This window comes from Ascaphus truei, chromosome 1, assembly GCF_040206685.1.
Source record: "Ascaphus truei isolate aAscTru1 chromosome 1, aAscTru1.hap1, whole genome shotgun sequence".
Taxonomy (NCBI): Eukaryota; Metazoa; Chordata; class Amphibia; order Anura; family Ascaphidae; genus Ascaphus; species Ascaphus truei.
The window spans coordinates 218576114-218595644 of NC_134483.1; the positions used below are offsets into that span (position 1 = coordinate 218576114).

Sequence of the window (19531 nt, forward strand, 5' to 3'; positions counted from 1 at the left end):
TTTTTGTTTTTTTAATTGTTGGCAGCATCATTTGCAGAATACAAATGATGCGTCTCATCCTATTCCACAGATGTTTCTTTACAATAATCAATTGCCTCTGCGGATTTCATCACCTGCTACCCATGTCATTTGAACCACAAGTGGGCTGTATAGGGGAGCTCACAGAAGTTTACATGGACACCTGTGCCTTCCCTGTCTGTTTTTCCTCGCATTACAGATGGCACTCAATCAACCTTTTGACATGCTCAACCACAGACAGAGCCTCTTCCCGGGGCGGTGAAGTGAAAATGCAGATGGGCATCAGATAGTGTAGTTTCTTCATGTAGAATGTGCCCATCTTATTTTCTTCCACTGACATTTCAAACCCCCCCCTCTAATTGTACAGCCCACAAAAGTAATTGCTTTCTGTAAGGCTGGACACTGAAGATACATGACAGGAAACAAATGATGACAGATCCTCGGCTGAATGATGAGAGCTTCATAGCATAAGAGTTAAAAAGTTAATTGCAGGCTCGTACAGCAAGTAGGATTGTTTCCCATGAACTCTAAGCTGTTTTTGATTTATGTCCAGTACATTATTCCAAGGAATATATCTCCTAGATGGATTACATTCAAATTTCAGAAATAGCCGGGGATGATATATGTCCACTGATGTACTCCTTGTATCTGTGATGGGATGCTGCTGAAATCCCATGAACCTTTGGACAGCGTCTGAGTGGATATATATATATATATATATATATATATATATATATATATATATATAAAATTCCTGCACATTGTTACGAATTAATTTCCCAAGATCAAGGGTTGGCCTATTAAATTTTTTAGAACTATGGATTTATTCACACTTAACAATAGGATTTATTATGCGAAACGCTGCAGGCAGAGTAACATGATAGTTTGCCCTCAGACATATCAGTTGGACTATAATTGTCTCTTAGTTTAAAGTGCCGTACAGGCCGCCTTAAATTTAGGAAGGAAAAAAAAGTGTCAGCAAAGATAACCCAGTGCTTGGCTACTGGCTGGTAGAGTTCCAAGTTCTATCCTCTGGATAGAAGCCCTTTTATTGCATCAATGTGTGAGGAGGATAAGTTTTGAAAAAGTGCCAGACGCCACAGACCACATAGTCTGTCAGAGCTCAGAAAAAAGCTCATAAACGGATAAAATATCAGCTGTAGACTTAAGTAAAATGCTTCTCTTTGACGGTAATGGTAAGGGGGGTGGTAAGAAGGATCTAGTGATTACCTTTGCAAAGGATACTTTAATTCTTGTGTGTTTTACATTTTCCATGTTGCTGATGTCTCTGTGTGCGTCTGGTCTATTAACTGTTAGGGCATGCGGACACCCAGGTTTAAGCCTAAATACAAACTTCTAGTGACCTTAGTTTTTCTCCAGCACCAAATCTCGGGCCAGGGCCACATTGATTTAGTAGTATCTTACTTTGTTCAATGTGTTCAGTAGTAGTGTTGCCACAAAAACATCATCATTATAAGCAAGGATGCAACGTTCCTCCAGCTCATTCACTGGCCTGAGTGTACAAATATATCTGTGTGTGTCAATATGATAAATAACTGTAGTAGATGGAGCTATGTGAATTTTTTTTAGTAACACCAGAGAAATAAAAATGAAATATATTCTGTTTTGGGCTTCCCGTATGACCTTCTGCTCATCTTAAAAATTCACAATTTCGCAATCATTAGATCTGTTACAATTTATTGAATCCTGTTAGAGTTTATTGTAAATAGAAACTCACAAAGCATAAAAATAGGAGAAGCTGGAGCTTACTTTTATAAAACATTAAGGGCCATATTTATTAAGCAGTGCTATTTCATAGTGCACATTACATTACAGAAGGCGGCTTACGTCCCATTCATTTCAATAGGCCACAGAGGACCATAGTGCCTAAGTGTGTATTAAGGTTTTTTTCATAGAGTACCACTGCTTAGTATATATGGGCCTAAAAGTTGGAACTGAATGCACATTCAAGAGATTTGACATAAAAGAAATGCTTTAAAAATTGGATTTAATAGTTGATTTCTTTCCATTTTATCTTCCAGATGGACACCCTTGAGTTCCTTGATGAAGAAATTAGTGGGATGGCAAGATGCCCATATGATGCAAAGCATGCTAATGTAGCACTGTTTGCAGGTAAAGCCGCCGAGTTAACACTTACTTTCCATTCATGTCTTGTTGCTGCAGAATGTCAGTATTCCCTGTTGACTAATTTCAATGCGTTTGTCTATTTTATGCATTCGGTGAACATCATTGTTTATACATCTGGTTTTAATCTTCATGCAAATGCAGCTGAGGTAACGTTACCAGAAAGTTTACAAATTATAAATGACCCAGTAAATGTAAAACATCTTATTAAACTCTCTTACATCTTAACAAGGTTTTTAGGTTTCATTCATTTGAATTGCAAGGCAGTTTAGCACATTCTTGGTATCAGTCGTTTTATAGTTTTCGGTTGTCTCACTTTTTCTAGTCAATCTTGCTACAGTAATTTGGGTAATTTGCCTCTCCCAGTGAACTGCTCATCCCTTCTCTATTATGCAGCGGTGAATGGCAATTTTCCTGGGTCCTCCGTTAAATACTGAAGTCATCTTTAGTATTCAAAATGTTTTTGGTCAAGGATGCACCGTTTTTATTTTTCTACATTACATGGAATATTTGCTCTCTCAGCAGCACAATCTGCCAACCCTGCAAATTGTGTCCAGTACATATATAGCTAGAAGGTGAGAGAGCACTCCCCATTTTGATCTCGGAATCCTTCCTCTGGCCTCAATGGGCACCATACAGAAACTAGAATATTGCTACAGCCTTTAGTGACTCTTTACTATACTAACTCCCATAACACGTTATCACCTTGTTGCTTGTCAAATTTGCAACATAACCTAAGATGAAGCTTTAAAGAAAAAGTTAAAAGAGGTCTGAGCAAAGGATGTGCCATGCTCATCTGTTCTAACATTATTTTGAGGAGTGGAGCAGTAAATATTTTTGTAACTTTTGGTCTGTTCTATGTTTGACAAGTAGATAAAACTAGAACTTGTGAGCACATGCACATCTCTGACAGGTCTGCAGTGCTGCCTTTCCCCATTATTTCCTAGCAATACTATAATCCTTCCACTGCAGCTAGGGATTCTGGGAAATGACATTCAAATGAGCACACAGTGTCAACGCTTGTTTGACAAGTATATTGAAATGTTGTCCAGTATTGGAAAGCATTGAAGAACTTTTCAGCTGTTATGTGTATCTCACTGTACTAAAGTAACAACTGTGCCTGAACTCACCCCTGGCGGCTAATCACGGTGACTGACACCATTCACTGTCAAGAAGGGAGGACCAGTGCCTGGGCTGCAACTTATTTTATTGACATGGGCTGGGAATATCACACACACAAACAAATCTATAACACATCTATTTGATAGAAATGAGACAGATGTGTCTGAATGGAATTTTATCGTTAGCAAAATAGAAGGAACTCATCACTGAATAGGACACCAGGGCAGCATATTACCTTTGATATAATACCCTGTAGATGTTTCAGTGATAAACACATATTTGGCCATGTGAAAGCCTCTATTTTTATGGTGCTTTCGATGCCAATGTATTGCCTTATTCTATTAACATGTGTCTTTTGATAATGCATCATCACTATTGAAACACTCCCTATAGGCATAAATCATACGTACGCTAGACATTTATCATTGGCTTGTGTGAAAGGTACAGTAGTTGAGTGTTCTATGGAACTAGGACATAGACTGTTTTTCATTACTATTTTTGAAATGAAACAAAACACAAAAGGGATCCAGATAGGATAATGAGAGTGGAAGGGAAGATAATTTCCCACGACTCGGCCGGAGACTCCAGCCTCATCCGAAAAGACCATGTAAACACATGTATATAAGAAAATAATTGAATGCATCTGCAAAGCTGAAGTCAACATGATTTGGCATTTAATGGAGTACAATGCTAAAAAGTAGCTATTCCGTGTTTACATTTTTTTTACATCTCTTTGTATCACTCAACATAAATAAGAAAAGCTCTGTGCCTTAAGTTTAGTTTAATAGAACTAGAGATATTGAAAGGTAAGCTTAAGACTGTGTTAATGATTGTTTATTGACGTGATATCTTTGAGTGAACAGAAATATATATATATATATCAGAGACAAACATAAAGCAACGAAGTATAATCCTATACAAAGCTGAAGAAGAGTAGCCTGTAAATGCACCCAACGGGGTGGTGAGAAAAAAGCTAATTAAAAAATGAACCTATTAATCAAGGATACTTAGATAATAACAATCAACAACAATAATAAGCCATATCCTAATAAAATCTAAAAATAAAAACTTGTGTTGCCTCAATAAAAACTTATACTAAAAATTGAAATTAAAAAACCTTGTTTTGAAAGTCCTTAGAAAAAACAGAGTCCTGTTCCAAAAAAGTAATGTCTCCAGGTGTTTGCAGCCCGTTTCAAGGGTTCACTACTCCCTTGTTATACCTGTGAAAAGAGAAAAAAGAAAACAGGCGCACACCTAGTGCATTAACGTTATAACAAGTGTTTATAGAACATTAAAATCAACAAATGCCCACTCACAAAAGTACTATTTAAAATAGCAGATATGAGATTGGCTCTCATGTGCCAGAAGTGCCGTCCGATCAAGGTAATGGCGTCCGCTCGCGTCTCTCATCTCAGATACCGGAAGTGACGACTCTCCAATTCGGCGCCTCTGCACAGGAAGTCCCTCCGGGAACCAGTAATAGCCACACCAAGTTCTTAGTGCTAGTAATCCAACACGGAGGAGCAGTAACCAAAATTCTAGCACCAGCAGCAACAGATGGACATGGGCACGTGACGGCTTCTCACAAACCACACCCTACGCGTTTCGTCATCGATGATGACATATATATATATATGTATGTATATATATATATATGTATATATATATGTATGTATGTATCTGTGTGTCTGTGTACATATATACATATACTTGTATATAAATAAAACGTGAGCTCTTGAAAAAGGCTCCATTTGGAGCTGAAACGTCAAGGAATAAAGCTTTACGCTTTCTGCTCATGGAGTGCCAGTCACTTTGATTTAAAAAAAGACATATTTTACAGTATTTTGACAGCAGCACCCTTCCAGTTTCCTATATTAACAGTGTGCCCTGAACCAGGGGTGTGCAAACTTTTTGTCTGCGCCCCCCTGCTCACACCCCCCCCCCCATCTTTACCTTTTCTACTGTGTTTCTGCCCCACGCTCTTCCCCAAATATTTAAATTAAATGCTGGGGGAGCGCGCGAGGCATCCGTAAGGTCCCTTACCTTGTCCGATGACTTTTGGCAATGCCACATGTCGTTGTGACATCAGAAACGACGGAGACAAGGTAAAGGGGGGAAGGAGGAGGGCGGGAGCAAGGGTGGAGAGCAGGCAGGAGGGTGCAGACAAAAAAGTTTGCGCACCTCTGGCCTAACCTACAAAACCAAACAGATTTAATATTATGAAATACTTGTAAACTAATGTGACTCAAGGGTTAAAATAAATAAACTTAAATCAAAGATTTAAAAAAATCAGTTTCAGCTTGATATCTTGGGTTTGTGCACTGTTTTTTTTTTTACTTGGTGATGTAAGATCAAGCCACTTTGGTTGTTGCCGAGTATGGTACAATTTTGGCATTTGTAACGGTTTTCCCAATCTTGCAATTATAAATTAACTTTTCTAAATGCAATAAAATAAGGCTACGTTACCAATAAAATGTGTAAACCACTTATAAACATACCCTTTTTTTTTCGGCCTCCACAATAATTAATACAAGGTTTTGCCTTCAAATGTTTAATCCAGCCTTACTAAGCCGTTACATCCTTCCCTCCTTCATTAAATTTTATTCTTAAGTATTTGTTATTTGTGGATAACTGTCTCGTTATTTAGTTTGGACTTTTACTCCACCAGTGTACCCAATTACTTGAACAATATTCTAAAATATATCAAGGTGGGTGGGTTGGGGGGGGGGGGGGCCTTATAGGAAATAGAACATGCTAGTGCTACTTAAGACCTTCATTAGTATGGAGAATTTAGACCATTACTCCTGTCTGCGTGCTTACCAATTGCTACCAAGTTGAACAGGAGGTCCACTTCAACTTATGTTCTTCTGGAAACAATCAGCCATATGACACAAATCCATAGGAAGCCTGGCCTCGTTAGTTCTTTAGGGAGCTACTGTTTTTTTTTTGCCAATTAGATCTACCTTATAATCTTGCATAAACAGGCAAATGTAATGTAAAACTTGATGTGCAGCCATGCACTGTATAACTCAAATTACAAATCTGGTAATACCAGGATTTAGTCCATTAAACTCCATGCACGTGGCTTGTGCTGTTTCAGTTTAACTACTAGCAGCACAGAATGTGGAATTACACCTCTTGCACAAAATCCTCCAAAGGAAAAACAAATGTATTCTAATTGACAAACAAAATAAGACCACTCCATTTTTTGGCATCTCACACGCAGATCATTTTTAGTCTGGTGTTTCTGAAAATGATTTGGATTGGACTGTCGTGTTCTTGAAATAGTGTGGAAAGTAATAGTGAGTTGTTGTTTTTTCTTCTCCTTTTCGTTTTTACTTTCCACCAAATCACCTCCTTGCCAGATGGGAAGCTTTATTCAGCCACTGTGACTGACTTCCTTGCAATTGATGCTGTTATTTACCGGAGTCTTGGAGACAGTCCAACCCTGCGGACAGTAAAATATGATTCCAAGTGGTTGAAAGGTGAGTAAACAAACAAATACAAGTGGACTGTATACTTAATAGGAATTCTGAAGCCCACTGGGATATATATTCTTAGCAGTGATGCTTTCTGACAATTTGAGGGATTTTTATTGCATACTTACCCATTCTGCGGTGCAAGGGACTCAAGACATATTATCTTCATTGTATTGATTTACTGGGTCTTGTAGGAATTTTTCAGTCAGCATCACTAACCATGTTTTTAACAATTACCTTATAAACATGTGGATACAGGGTTTTATTTGTGAAATAGTTGTTTGACGTCTTCATATGTTGACTGGTTATCAGTGTGCATTTCTAAGTGAATTGTTGTTCTATTTTCATTTGAGTAGTAAATTATAGCTATGTCTTTAAAGATAAGCGATAAACATGAATATCAAGACGTCTACTGTTGAAAATGCAATGAGTAATTGTTAGACAGTTTTGTGACGTTATCTTGTAGAACCAGGACCTTTAGTTTACTTACGTTGACTAGGCTTGAAGGTCACATCTACTTGAGTTATCCTTATCCATCTTTTCTTCATGTGCAGAATCCCGATTTAGTGAGACATGGAACACAGGAATTATGTGTTCATTGGGGAGCTGATGCCACTAACCTTCATCACCAACAGTGATGATGTTCTTTGTCCGATGACATACATTACAGAAATAACTCATTTTGACCTGCACATTCTACTTTTATGTGAAAAAGAGCTACTTGCAGTAAAAACAAAACTGATTTTAACTAGATCACTGAGCAGATATAATAATCTAGATGATATAGAGCAGGCACACCTAGTGAACTCGAAGGTCTCAATTTTGCCGTGATTTTAATCAGCTGTGACTCGTTGTAAAGTACATACGTACCACTAGACAGCACAGTAATATTAGTAATATGTCATAGTTATATATTTTGCGTCTCTTCTGTTTTCAGAGCCATACTTTGTGCATGCTGTGGATTATGGTGACCTTATCTACTTTTTCTATCGTGAAATAGCAGTCGAATACAACAGCATGGGAAAGGTAATGCTAGAAATGGATGTAAATTACCTGTGCAACTGCTCTTAAGTTATCTTGGCCATGAATGACCTTGCAATGAGAGTCATTAATCATCCTGACAAGGCCATCTTTTTGGGACGGTCACGTTGCAGATGTCAAAACTTTGTACTCGAGAAACATTACAGTGTCCTTATTTAGAATAGAACTGTGAAAAGAAGACAGCATCTATTTAATCATCAGTGCTGGAAAGGCCTGGTACATATAATTGTTCAGTGTTTTGATGTCTTTTTTAGCACTGAAGTTATTAAAGGAAAATGTGAAAATAAAAGTGTTATTATTTTCTTGCATGGAACCGTTTTATCTCAACCTACAAAAATAAGTGCTTGATAAATTGCAGATTGAATGATATTATCAGAAGGCACAGATGTCTGACTTTTGGGATGTCACACCTTAAGAGTCTCAGTATATCAGGCAGCCTGCCATCTCAGCCAAGTGCCCAACTACCAAAAAGATGCGCCCTCTGAACCTTCTGTTGAAAGCCAGGCTTGGCAAAGCTGGGATACTGTCTTATAGTGCAGAATATGTACTCGGGTCAAAAAATAAATGAGGTCACACGTCCATAGTTGGCATATTCCTTTCTATTGTCAGTTGTGAAAACTATTCTTGTAGGTAGTAACGTGCATGTCTCATCCCACATCACCTCACGGGTTGCAGACTGTTTAAGACAAAAGCTATTTTATTGTCTGGCAGTGATTTTTACTATTTTATTTTTCTTATAAACCAACATTGCTCTTATTATTGCCACTCACTCTTTGCCCTGTGCTCTTGTAACCATTCAGAGTGGGACCCACTGGTTTCAGCTGTTCAAACACACTAGAAATGCTATTCATTACAGTTTCTTCATTGGTACCACAGAATGGGAAGGTGTTGGTGTTTGGCATGTAACTGTGAGGAAAGCATTTGATTGTTTTTCAAAGTATGTGCTTAAAATATTAAATGAACTACATCAATCTCTAAACTCCATGCCAATGAAAAGCACAACAAGACACTTTAATGTTTGCACACAGAGAAACGGCACGCGTTCCACTCCTAGATATGGTTCCTTTAGCAATACTGCAATTGTAATCATTTTCTGGTCATTTTATGAGAACGTTAGGTTATTTCAGTATTCTGTGTGTTCTACACTGGGTTACTGTTTGAACCAATCACAAATGGTATATTTTGAAGTGCTATATCCTTATACTTCATACTCGCCTCTATTTTATGTTCCTCAAATAAGCATTCATGGAATGTGGCCACTTGTTTTACAATGGCCTGCTGCGCATAAACAGCTCCTTCCTTACTCAGTGGTACCAATGAAGAAGCATATGAGAAACGAAAAGCATTTTCTATGCTCGAGTGCACAGTGTTTCTGTGTTGAAATATTAGCTCAGATTCCATTGATTCAGCTGTTGCAGCTTACTTGGCATATAGTCATAGCTGGTACTGATGTCACGATCTCCCTTTCTGCAGGATCACTTGTACTATTGGTACGGGTTGTCTCCTCTGCATGCTGAAGTTGTAAAAAAACAACAACAATTATTAATTTTTACAAGTATAAAAAAAAGGTGGGTTAGGTGTTACACATTAGGTCTTTTTTAAAACATAGTTGCTGATGTGTTTGCTATAGGAGAATTAAAATGTGAATATATGGAAATGTTTATAGGAGCATTCAAATGTGTATAGGCTATATGGAAATGCTACTGGAGTATTCAATGTGAATATATGGTAACCTTATCAAAGCATAGTGAATATGATTTACTAAAACTAAATAGAAAACGTTTTTGATCAACTCACCTTAGAATTGTTTTAAATAAATATATTGTGGTGTGTTCCCATCATAAAGCCCTTATGGGTATTCGCAGAATTTATTATTTGGTGAAATGTCAATTCAGTAAATGCACCTTATTTTTACAGTTAGTTAAACATGGGAAATGTAATGTGGGTACCAGTGCACAACAAGCCCCATTGGGTGTAGGAATTGGTTTATACTCCTCCAGAGAACGAATCTTGGGAGACTTAAGATGGCTTCGCGTGCCAAAGATGGAAACTCAAATAATATTGTGTTTCATTGCCCGTATCTGAACACTGTGTGGTGTAGATTGTAGATTGATCATTTTTGTACATTACCCTAAACTTAAAGTGAAAAAACAATTTGGCATAATTATGAAAACATGGTTGTAACCTCAAAAGTGCAAGTGTTAATATTGCATAAACTTTAATCAAAGCCAAGCAAAATACCTTTCTACTGATATGCGTCATACAAATGGCATTGCTACTCTTTAGTTGCTGAGGCAGAAAGCAGTGTTGGTCTCAGTGATGAAGGATAAAGCTGTGAAAAAAAGCTTAACAATATCTGCAAAGATATTAAGAACTGCAGATTTAGAGGGCGCAAAAGCATCTGGTTCTTTTGGTAATCAGTACTGTAAATGCAGAATGGGCTTTTGTCTGAGGAAATGAAAAACCAAGCAGCCTTTCTAGAAATTAATTTATATATTGCTGACATCTGATCTTCCAAGGGATTAATAGCTTTGCTTTAAATGGCGCATTCTTATCTTCTGCAACACATGGTTCCAACACTGAATTTTCCTTTGGTTGCTGTTTTTCTTAGCGGATTATATGGCCATTGTATCACATTACATATCCTGGCATTTTCAGACGCTCACAGTTTGTGCAGGTGGAACCTCGGGACTGAAATATTGTTTTTCTCTCTAGGTGGTGTTTCCCAGAGTTGCCCAGGTCTGCAAGAATGACATGGGGGGCTCTCAGAGGGTGCTTGAGAAACAGTGGACTTCATTCCTGAAAGCCCGTTTGAACTGTTCTGTTCCTGGGGACTCACATTTCTACTTCAATATTTTGCAATCTGTCACAGATGTGATCCATATTAATGGCCGGGATGTTGTGCTGGCTACATTCTCTACTCCGTACAACAGGTAACCCTTTTGTTCTCGTTAACCTCTTCTTCCCAGCATTTAAAAAAATTGGTACATGAAATCAAGCGGAGAAATATTAGCCATTTTAAGGTGTGTGTGTAAGTTTCCACCATTGACTTTGTTAAGGCTGATTTACCATATTTTTTCACAGGCAGAAAGGTTTTACAGGTTTGCTGCTCCAGGTGCAGTGTTCTCTTGCTAGTTGACAACAAGGACACACAGTGTTTGCTTTAATGCAGTGTTCTGGAAAGCGTGACACAGCCGGTTTATATGAGCCAGCAATATATTGGAGATCAGAATAGTGGGCTGTGCGAAACATGTTGCCTATGATAGTTTCTTTTAAAAAAAAAAACATAGCTTAGATCATTTACACAAGCTTTTCATGATTATTCCCGAGCTATGTGTGCTTTATTCTATTGACCTGTGCAAACCAGGACTGTCCCCAGTAAAACGTGAATATTGGTAGCTTTAATTTGCTTATGACAAATGTACCTGTGTCTGCTGAGGAAGGCATTCACCTTTCTTCCCAGATCATAATTAAAGGGAAATAGCCAAGTAAAAGCAGTGACATCCTGCATTGTACCCAGTCTTTATAACTCCCCATTCTGGTCAGTAAAGAAGCAGCGGTGCAGGGAGCTGACCTGCAGAAAATTATAGCCATGCTTATCTTTGATGGGGAGTCAAGCCCTGACTATAGCAATTATTTACACCATTACACTATCCGCTTGCAAGTATGTTGGTCATCTGCGTTCACTAAACTCGCGATGACACAGCAGCTTGTGGAATGAAGAACTTTATATTGGAGCAGCACAGGACAGATTTCTCGATGATCGTTACGTAATTCCTGTGGCCTGTTTTTTGTCAGCTGTGGAATGGCAGAAACTGCTAAAAAAAACAAACAGAATTCACAGTATAGCAACGGCACAATAAGCTTCTGTCATGTTTTCTGGTAAGGCTCAATGCACAGGGCCAATCAGACCAGCATTCATAAGAAACCTAAATCAACTTTTTGTTACCATCAATTCCAAATACAGCCATTCCAGTATTGCAGTGATGAGGGCTGAAAGTTAAAGCAGCATCTGGAAAGCTCACTTTGGGGGCCATTTTAAACATTAAGTTTTTTTTGTGTGTCTGCTTTTGTTTTATGTACTTACTGTGTATTATCTTTTTTTGTCAAATGTTGCATAAATTGTTGGCTCTATGAAAATACACACACACACACACACATATACACACACACACATACACATATATATATATATAGCCATGGCTGGTCCAGCAATCTCCCTACCTTCCCTGTCACGTAAGATCTAGTAAGATACAGACAGTGACAGGCTATCCTATGGGGTTTTCCCCCTCCTCATGCTCACTTCCTGAGTGACAGGAGTGGTGGTGACACAACACAGATCTTTGTATAGCCAATGGTGGTGCAGTTACTGGGTCCTCCCTCCTTGAGCCTCAGGAAGGAAGTAGCTAAATTATAGATTGAAGTTCAGTCCCTTAAGGGTGAGACCATCAGTCACAGTGAGAGAGAGTACGAGACAATCCCTTCATGGGGTAGGAGCTTTCCTCGTCTCCTCCCAGCTGAGAGAGAGACATGTGCTCAGCTCCTCATTGGCTGAGGCCATAAGCTAATCCAGAGAGGCCTCACTATTACCTGCAGGCCAGTACCTTCCAGAATCCAGGGATCTACCTTATCAACTGGAGCATGTATGCTGTAACGACACTAGCAGTGGCTGCTATAATAAAGATCCTCCTCATTTATACTTCTGGCTCTGTGCCAGTCTGTGTGGAGAGAGGTATTGGGAGTAAAGGACTGTCATACCGGGGACCGCCTTCGGCAATGCTGAAGCCCCCTATGTCTGGAGGCACTGTCACCAAGAAGTAAAGAACAGAAGAATCCCCAGAGGTTTGTCCTGTCTTTCCCCCACAACATCGCATGCATCTCATATCTCCTGTACCGTCACAGATAATCAACACTAGACGTTGCAGTAGCCTGGCCAAGATCTCCCAGAGAGGGGGGGGGGAGAGGAACATACGCTACAAATGGAGGCGCTGCTGAGATGGGCAGTGGCAGGACAGTCTTTCGAGGCTTTGCACTGGCAGATGGTGGTAATTCAAAGAGGCCAGGGTCAGGCCCCTGATGCTACCTCAGGGACCCCGGGCACCCATTCCATGTCAAGGATGGGGGGAGTCTCTCCCCGAGGCGTCACCAGGGAGGGGGCTGCCTAGACCATTACCAGAATTTGTTGGGATGCACCCCGAGGGTATGGTAGCAGGAGTGTGATACCCTTCATCGTAGTCAAGACAGAGACAGGGCAACCCTTGCCACGACCCGTGAGGACCCATGTGCACCTGTGCACAATTAACTGTGCAAGTTGGGGCTCAGCCTGAGGGTATGGTACCGGGGAGCGTGTTATCCTTCATCATAATCCTGAACATGGGCCAGGGCCCTTACAGTGTACCATGAGGACTCTTGGGTACTAACACACAATTGTGTTTCTGGGGGAAAAAAAACATCATGTCAGAGTTTGACCTCACAAACTCATCCTTACCAGGAGGCTTCCTGGTGGCTACAGTCTATGGGAGACAGTTCCTCAGGTGCGTGTGACCTCACTGCAGACTACCGGGGGGAGAGGTCAGTACGATGGCTCAATGCCAAAATTGTGGAACCCAATACCTGTGGCCTGCCAATCCTGTGCCACCATCAGAGATGATACTACCGAGCGATCGTACTGCTACACTAACTGGTACGGCCCTTGCACACCACACTCCACCCATACTTCCGATGGCCTCCGATCAGGCCCTGCTGTCCTGGGAAGTGGCCCGTGGCAACGTATACATGGCTGGCCCTCCTATGGGTCTGTGTACCCCAGTACCTGGAAACCGGTCCTAGTGTTCCTAATCAAGATTACCCAGCAGTACAGACATCAACGGTTCCAGGACTGGAACCAATGTAAGCTCGTCTGGTGAGTGAGTCGACTCCAAGGGTGTGTTGGGGGTGCCAAAGCAGGACTGCTTCGTGCTGATTACAGCCAAGGGGTGCCGGACGCCCCGACATTGCGGCCCAGAGGGTGTGTCCGTACCATCACCTGTTTCCGATGGAGAAGCCAGTCCTGAGATGCCTGCGGAGAGTAAAGTGTCACCTATCTGCATCCAGCGGCTGAGTCCGGATACAGCGACGTCCGTCTTGGAGGCCGTGGTGCTGCCGGAGGTCCGGAGGAGCCCAGCGCCGGATGAGGACGACGGCGCTGCCGAAGAACCGACCGATGAGGACAAGACCAAGATTGATGTGAGATGACATCCCTTTCTACCTGACAGGAGTCCGCTGTGGCCTTGCTGGAGGAAGAACCTGGCGGAGCCTTGTGTTCCATGCCGCGGGGTGAGGCACTTCCAGTGCAACTGGAAGTGACGTCACTACTGGCACCGAGCATGGGCTTGCCTGAGAATCTCACGAGCTTGGCCCTTACCGATGAGATCACAAAGATGGCCGCCATCTCGGATGCTGAACCTCCTTTGATGCCAACCAGAGAGAGTGCCGGCTCGTGCTCTTCTGCCCCTGTTCCACTACAGACCCCGAACAGGGGAAGAAGTCAGCGTGGATACTTCCACAAGACACTTGCATCATCCCCTAGAGGTCGTGGCTGACCTTAAGGTAATACTCATGGACAGGCCATGGACACTACTAGGCCCAACTCACCACACCAATACTGTCACCAGCCCCTGCATCTAGCCCAACACTATCCGCTAGAGGTAAAGGGAAGGTCAATCCTGAGCGACACAGACGAGTTTTTCCTGGGCCCAGTATCTATGTCCCTGATGCTACTACTTTTGTGCTTACTGAGTTCCCTTATGATAAGTTGGCTCCGGGTATGTCCCTGGACTTGAGGGATTGGGACTTTGATGGGAAGGATAGGTGGTCATCTGGTTGTGAGGGGGAAATAACCTATTCAAGCCGCATTCCTGTGAAAAGGTTTCCCAGGTCGTTTAAGTCATTTCGGGACTCATCCCTATCTCAGAGATCTGCTACTTCTGGTGTGTCCTCTCAGATGGACACAAGGTCCAGTAGTCCACATGAGTCCAGGGAACCCCTTAATTGGTGGGACCCGATGTTAAAGGGTTATGCCCCTAGTCTAAATAGAACGAGACTGCTATTGGTAAATGGTTCTATTGTGGGTCACTGGTGGAAGGAAGGTTAATTATCCCAGGAAGAGATAGCAGAAGTCCTTTTTAAGTGAATGGGTGAGTTAAATTTGGGAGTAAGAACCCACAAAGGTCCCTCCATATTCTACCAGGAGCTTGAGTTAAGTGAACCTCAGCTCTGGGTATTACCTGGTCAGAGACATGGCCATAAAATCCAAAGGTTAAGTAGAGCTGACCGAGCTATCTTTAATAGGTACCGCCAATCTCACGGATACACCTTTCTGTATGTACCTACACCCATAATGGATGAAATAGATCAACACCATTATGAGTGGTTGAGATTAGCAGTTATTGAGAATCTTGAAGATGAAAACCAGCGATGACAGATTTATTAAGAATGACAGGGTTCGTTCTGTAATGGAAGAATGGCTCGTGGGCACATATATTTTCAAAGACAGAGCAGGGGTTAGACAGTGCCCTGGTCCTCCTCAGGTATATTATATCTGGACCAAGTTATTCGATGGGAGGGTGTCAAGAAGCCAGACCCTAAACATTATAAGTGAGGGTTTTCTTGTATCTTCTCATTGGAGGAATTGTTATATAATTATCATCGCTGTTATCAGTGGATGATGAGGGTTGGTAGTCTGTGTACGGTATAAGGTTATTTGTATATCTGCTGCAACCTGTATTTGTTTGCAGAAACCAGATGGATGGTACCCACATTGGATCCAAGCGAGGCCGTTGGATGTTTTACCTAGGGGAGTGAATAGCCATGGCTGGTCCAGCTATCTCTCTACCTTCCCTGTCATGTAAGTTCTAGTAAGATACAGACAGTGACAGGCTGTCCAATGGGACTTTTCCCCTCCTCATGCTGACTTCCTGAGTGACAGAAGTGGTGGTGACATAGAGATCTGTGAACTGTCAATGGTGGTACAGATACTGAGTCCTCCCTCCTTGAGCCTCAGGAAGGAAGTAGCAAAATTATAGATTGAAGTTCAGCCTGTTTAGGCTGCGCTTATAGTGCCGCCGTTGCGTGCGACATTATAGTAAGAGCAAAGCGACAGAGTAATGGATTGGTCGCGATCACTGGAAGTCATCTCTATTTAATTTTCCAGCGACTGTCGCCTGACCGTCGCATCACCCTCGCCGGCACTATAAGCGTAGCCTATGGGGTGAGACCTTCAGTCACAGTGAGAGAGAGTTCGAGACATCCCTTCATGGGGTAGGAGCTTTCCTCATCTCCTCCCGGCTGGGAGAGAGACATGTGCTCAGCCCCTCATGGGCTGAGGCCGTAAGCTAATCCAGAGAGGCCTCACCATTACCCGCAGGCCAGTACCATCCAGAAGCCAGAAATCTACCTTATTAACTGGAGCATACGCTGTAACAACACCAGCAGTGGCTGCTATAACTAAGCTCATCCCCATTTATACCTCTGGCTCCGCGGCAGTCTGCGTGGACTGGGAGTAAAGGATTATCATAGCGGGGACTGCCTTCGGCAATGCTGAAGCCCCCTATGTCTGGAGGCGCTGTCACCAAGAAGTAAAGAACCAGAAAAATTCCCAGAGGTTTGTCCTGTCTTTCCCCAACAACATCGCGTGCATCTCATCTCTCCTGTACCATCACAGGTTATCAGCACTACACGTAGCAGTAGCCTGGTCAAGATCTCCCAGAAGGGGGGAACATTTGCACATTATATATGTGTATATGTATATACATATGTGCAGTGTTCGACAAATCACCCAAAAATCTACTAGCCCAACCAAAAAATCTACTCGCCACCTTGTCCCGCCCCTAGTCCTGCCCCCAACCCCGCTTTAAAATAAAATACATTTAATAAATTCCTAGTCAGAACAACATTCGTTTTTGACATAAATGTATTTATTGTATTACATTATACTACAATTAGTCCTTGTTACGTGTGTGTGTGTGTGTGTGTGTGTATGTGTGTGTGTCGGATCTAGAAATAAAAGCCAGGTGTGAATGACTAGTTTCCTGAACCCCTTAACCAGTGTCTGGATGTCCCCGCTTCACAATATCTAAAGCAGCAATCCCGCCTTGGATCTTACCTGATCCGCAGTCCCTCAATGTCCAGGTACCCTCATTCCCGCAATGTTATACATTGGAGGGGAGGTGTTCCTTACCTGTCTTCTGGGTTAGGGGGGTTCCGATGTCTTCCGTGTGAAGCTTCAGTCAGATCTGGAAGAAAGCAGTATAGGTTATTTCAGTGTAGTATAGGGCAGTTAAGATATATAGGGTAAGTAAGATATCCAGATCCAGAGTGTGAGACAGACACAGAGAGAGGGTGAGAGAGAGGGAGTGTGTGAGAGAGAGAGGGGGTGAGAGAGAGAGAGAGAGAGAGAGAGAGAGAGTGGGTGAGAGAGACAGATGGGGGGTGAGAGAGAGAGAGGGGGGGTGTGAGAGATAGAGGGGGTGAGAGAGAGACAGGGTTGAGAGAGACAGAGGGGGTGAGAGAGAGAGAGGGGGTGTGAGAGAGAGAGAGGGGATGTGAGAGAGAGAGGAGAGGGAGAGAGGGGGTGAGAGGGAGAGAGAGGGTGAGAGGGAGAGAGAGAGAGGGGGGCGAGAGAGAGAGAGGTGGCGAAAGAGACAGAGGGCTTGATTGGGTGGGGTGACGGGGTGATTGGGTGGGGTGACGGGGTTATTGGGTGGGGTGACTGGGTGGGGTTGGGGGGTGATTGGGGGGGGTGATTGGGAGGGGTACTTCTGGTATCCTACACACACACACACTCTCCCATGCACACACTCTCCCATGCACACACTCTCTCTCTCCCCCCCTACACACACACACACACACACACACACACACACACACACACACACACACACACACACACACACACACACACACACACACTCTCTCTCTCCCATGCACACACACACACTCCCATGCACACTCCCATGCACACACACACACTCTCTCTCCCCCCCTACACACACACACACACATACTCTCGGTATGTGCACGTCTCCCCTGGAGAGCGCCATATCCCATGGAGAGAGGGAGAAGAGGTGGGGGGCAGGCCGGGTGTCGCCCTCGGCGGCTGTCGCTGCGGGTCACCGGGTGTCAGACATGCCGGGACATGGGGGCGGTGGCAGCCTCAGCTCAGTGGCTGTCAGGGGAGGAGACCTTCCGGGTCACCGACCTGGCGGAGCTGCCACGCGAGATCGGGAGTGAGTGGGGAGATTTGAGGTGTCGGGGGGAGATTGTGGTGAGGGGGGGTCACGGAGGCCTGGAGAGATTGTGGTGAGGGGGGGTCACGAAGGAAGGGAGAGATTGTGGTGAGGGGGGGTCACGGAGGCTGGGAGAGATTGTGGTGAGGGGGGGTAACGGAGGCCAGGAGAGATTGTGGTGAGGGGGGGTCACGGAGGCCGGGAGAGATTGTGGTGAGGGGGGGTCACGGAGGCCGGGAGAGATTGTGGTGAGGGGGGGTCACGAAGGCCAGGAGAGATTGTGGTGAGGGGGGGTCACGGAGGCTGGGAGAGATTGTGGTGAGGGGAGGTCACGAAGGCCGGGAGAGATTTTGGTGAGGGGGGGTCACGGAGCCCGGGAGAGATTGGGCTGAGGGGGGGTCACGGAGGCCGGGAGAGATTAGGGTGAGGGGGGGTCACGGAGGCCAGGAGAGATTGGGGTGGGGGGATGGTGGATGGCCTGATGGGAGGGGGGGGGGGCGGATGGCCCGATGGGAGGGGGGGGGCGGATGGGAGGGGGGGACGGATGGCCCGATGGGAGGGGGGGGCGGATGGCCCGATGGGAAGGGGGGGGCGACAGATGGCCCTGCAGGGGCCTGTGGCAGACAGAGGTGCGGAAGGGGCTGGCTGCCGAAAGGGGGAGGAGTGAAAGTGCTGAGGAGGGAAAGTATTGTTGAGAGGCGGGGGAGGAGCGAAGGCACTGCTCAGAGAGCCGGAGGCGGGGTAATCTCCCCCAACAACATGAACCCGCCTCCGGCTTTTGTTTTTTTTTCTCCAGCGCGAGCAGGGGAAATAAAGCAGCGCGAGTGGGGGAATTTAAAAAAACACGTGTGCTGCTTGGGCCAATATTTACTTGCCCGGAGGTTAAATCCACTCGCCCCGGGCGTGTAAATGTATAGCATTGTCGAACACTGCATATGTGTATATGTATATACATATATGTGTATATGTATATACGTGTGTGTGTGTGTGTGTGTGTGTGTGTGTGTGTGTGTGTGTGTGTGTGTATTTATACACAAACATTGGCCTGAGTAAGCAGGATTCCACTTTTTTACATTCCAGCATCAAAGTCACTCTTAATTGATTTTTCCACAATTCTTATGTAGAACAACATACCCAGCTTTTTGGTAACAAATAAGGAACTGTAATTTGTAGCCGCTGGAAGTTGATCAGTGTTTTCCCTGTGGGGCCTAAAATAATGAACCCTTTTTTTTTCTCCAAGAAACATTGGAAACACAAATTTAGAATGATGTAATGCTGATCATGTCTTAATTGGGCATTTTAGCATTAAGCTACATTGACTGCAAGGCGAGGTTGGATATGTGTGGCACAGTAGGGTTTTTGTGAATTACGCTAGAAATGTGTTGATAACATCTACGGGCCAACACTTCAAAATAATAGGCCATAATTCTAGCAGCCCATTACCTACTGTGAATCCCCATG

The 19531-nt window shown here is 43.4% G+C and overlaps 1 protein-coding gene across 4 annotated transcripts in view; it reads left to right on the forward strand.

The window, feature by feature from the left end:
* SEMA6A (semaphorin 6A) overlaps window positions 1–19531 on the forward strand; it is a 131564-nt gene that overhangs the window by 73407 nt on the left and 38626 nt on the right. For all 4 annotated transcript variants that reach the window (XM_075601180.1, XM_075601196.1, XM_075601187.1 and 1 more), the window contains exons 7-10: window positions 2061–2151; window positions 6651–6770; window positions 7702–7790; window positions 10521–10738. In XM_075601180.1, the coding sequence (XP_075457295.1) occupies window positions 2061–2151; window positions 6651–6770; window positions 7702–7790; window positions 10521–10738 (518 nt within the window). The remainder of the gene's footprint in view (window positions 1–2060; window positions 2152–6650; window positions 6771–7701; window positions 7791–10520; window positions 10739–19531) is intronic.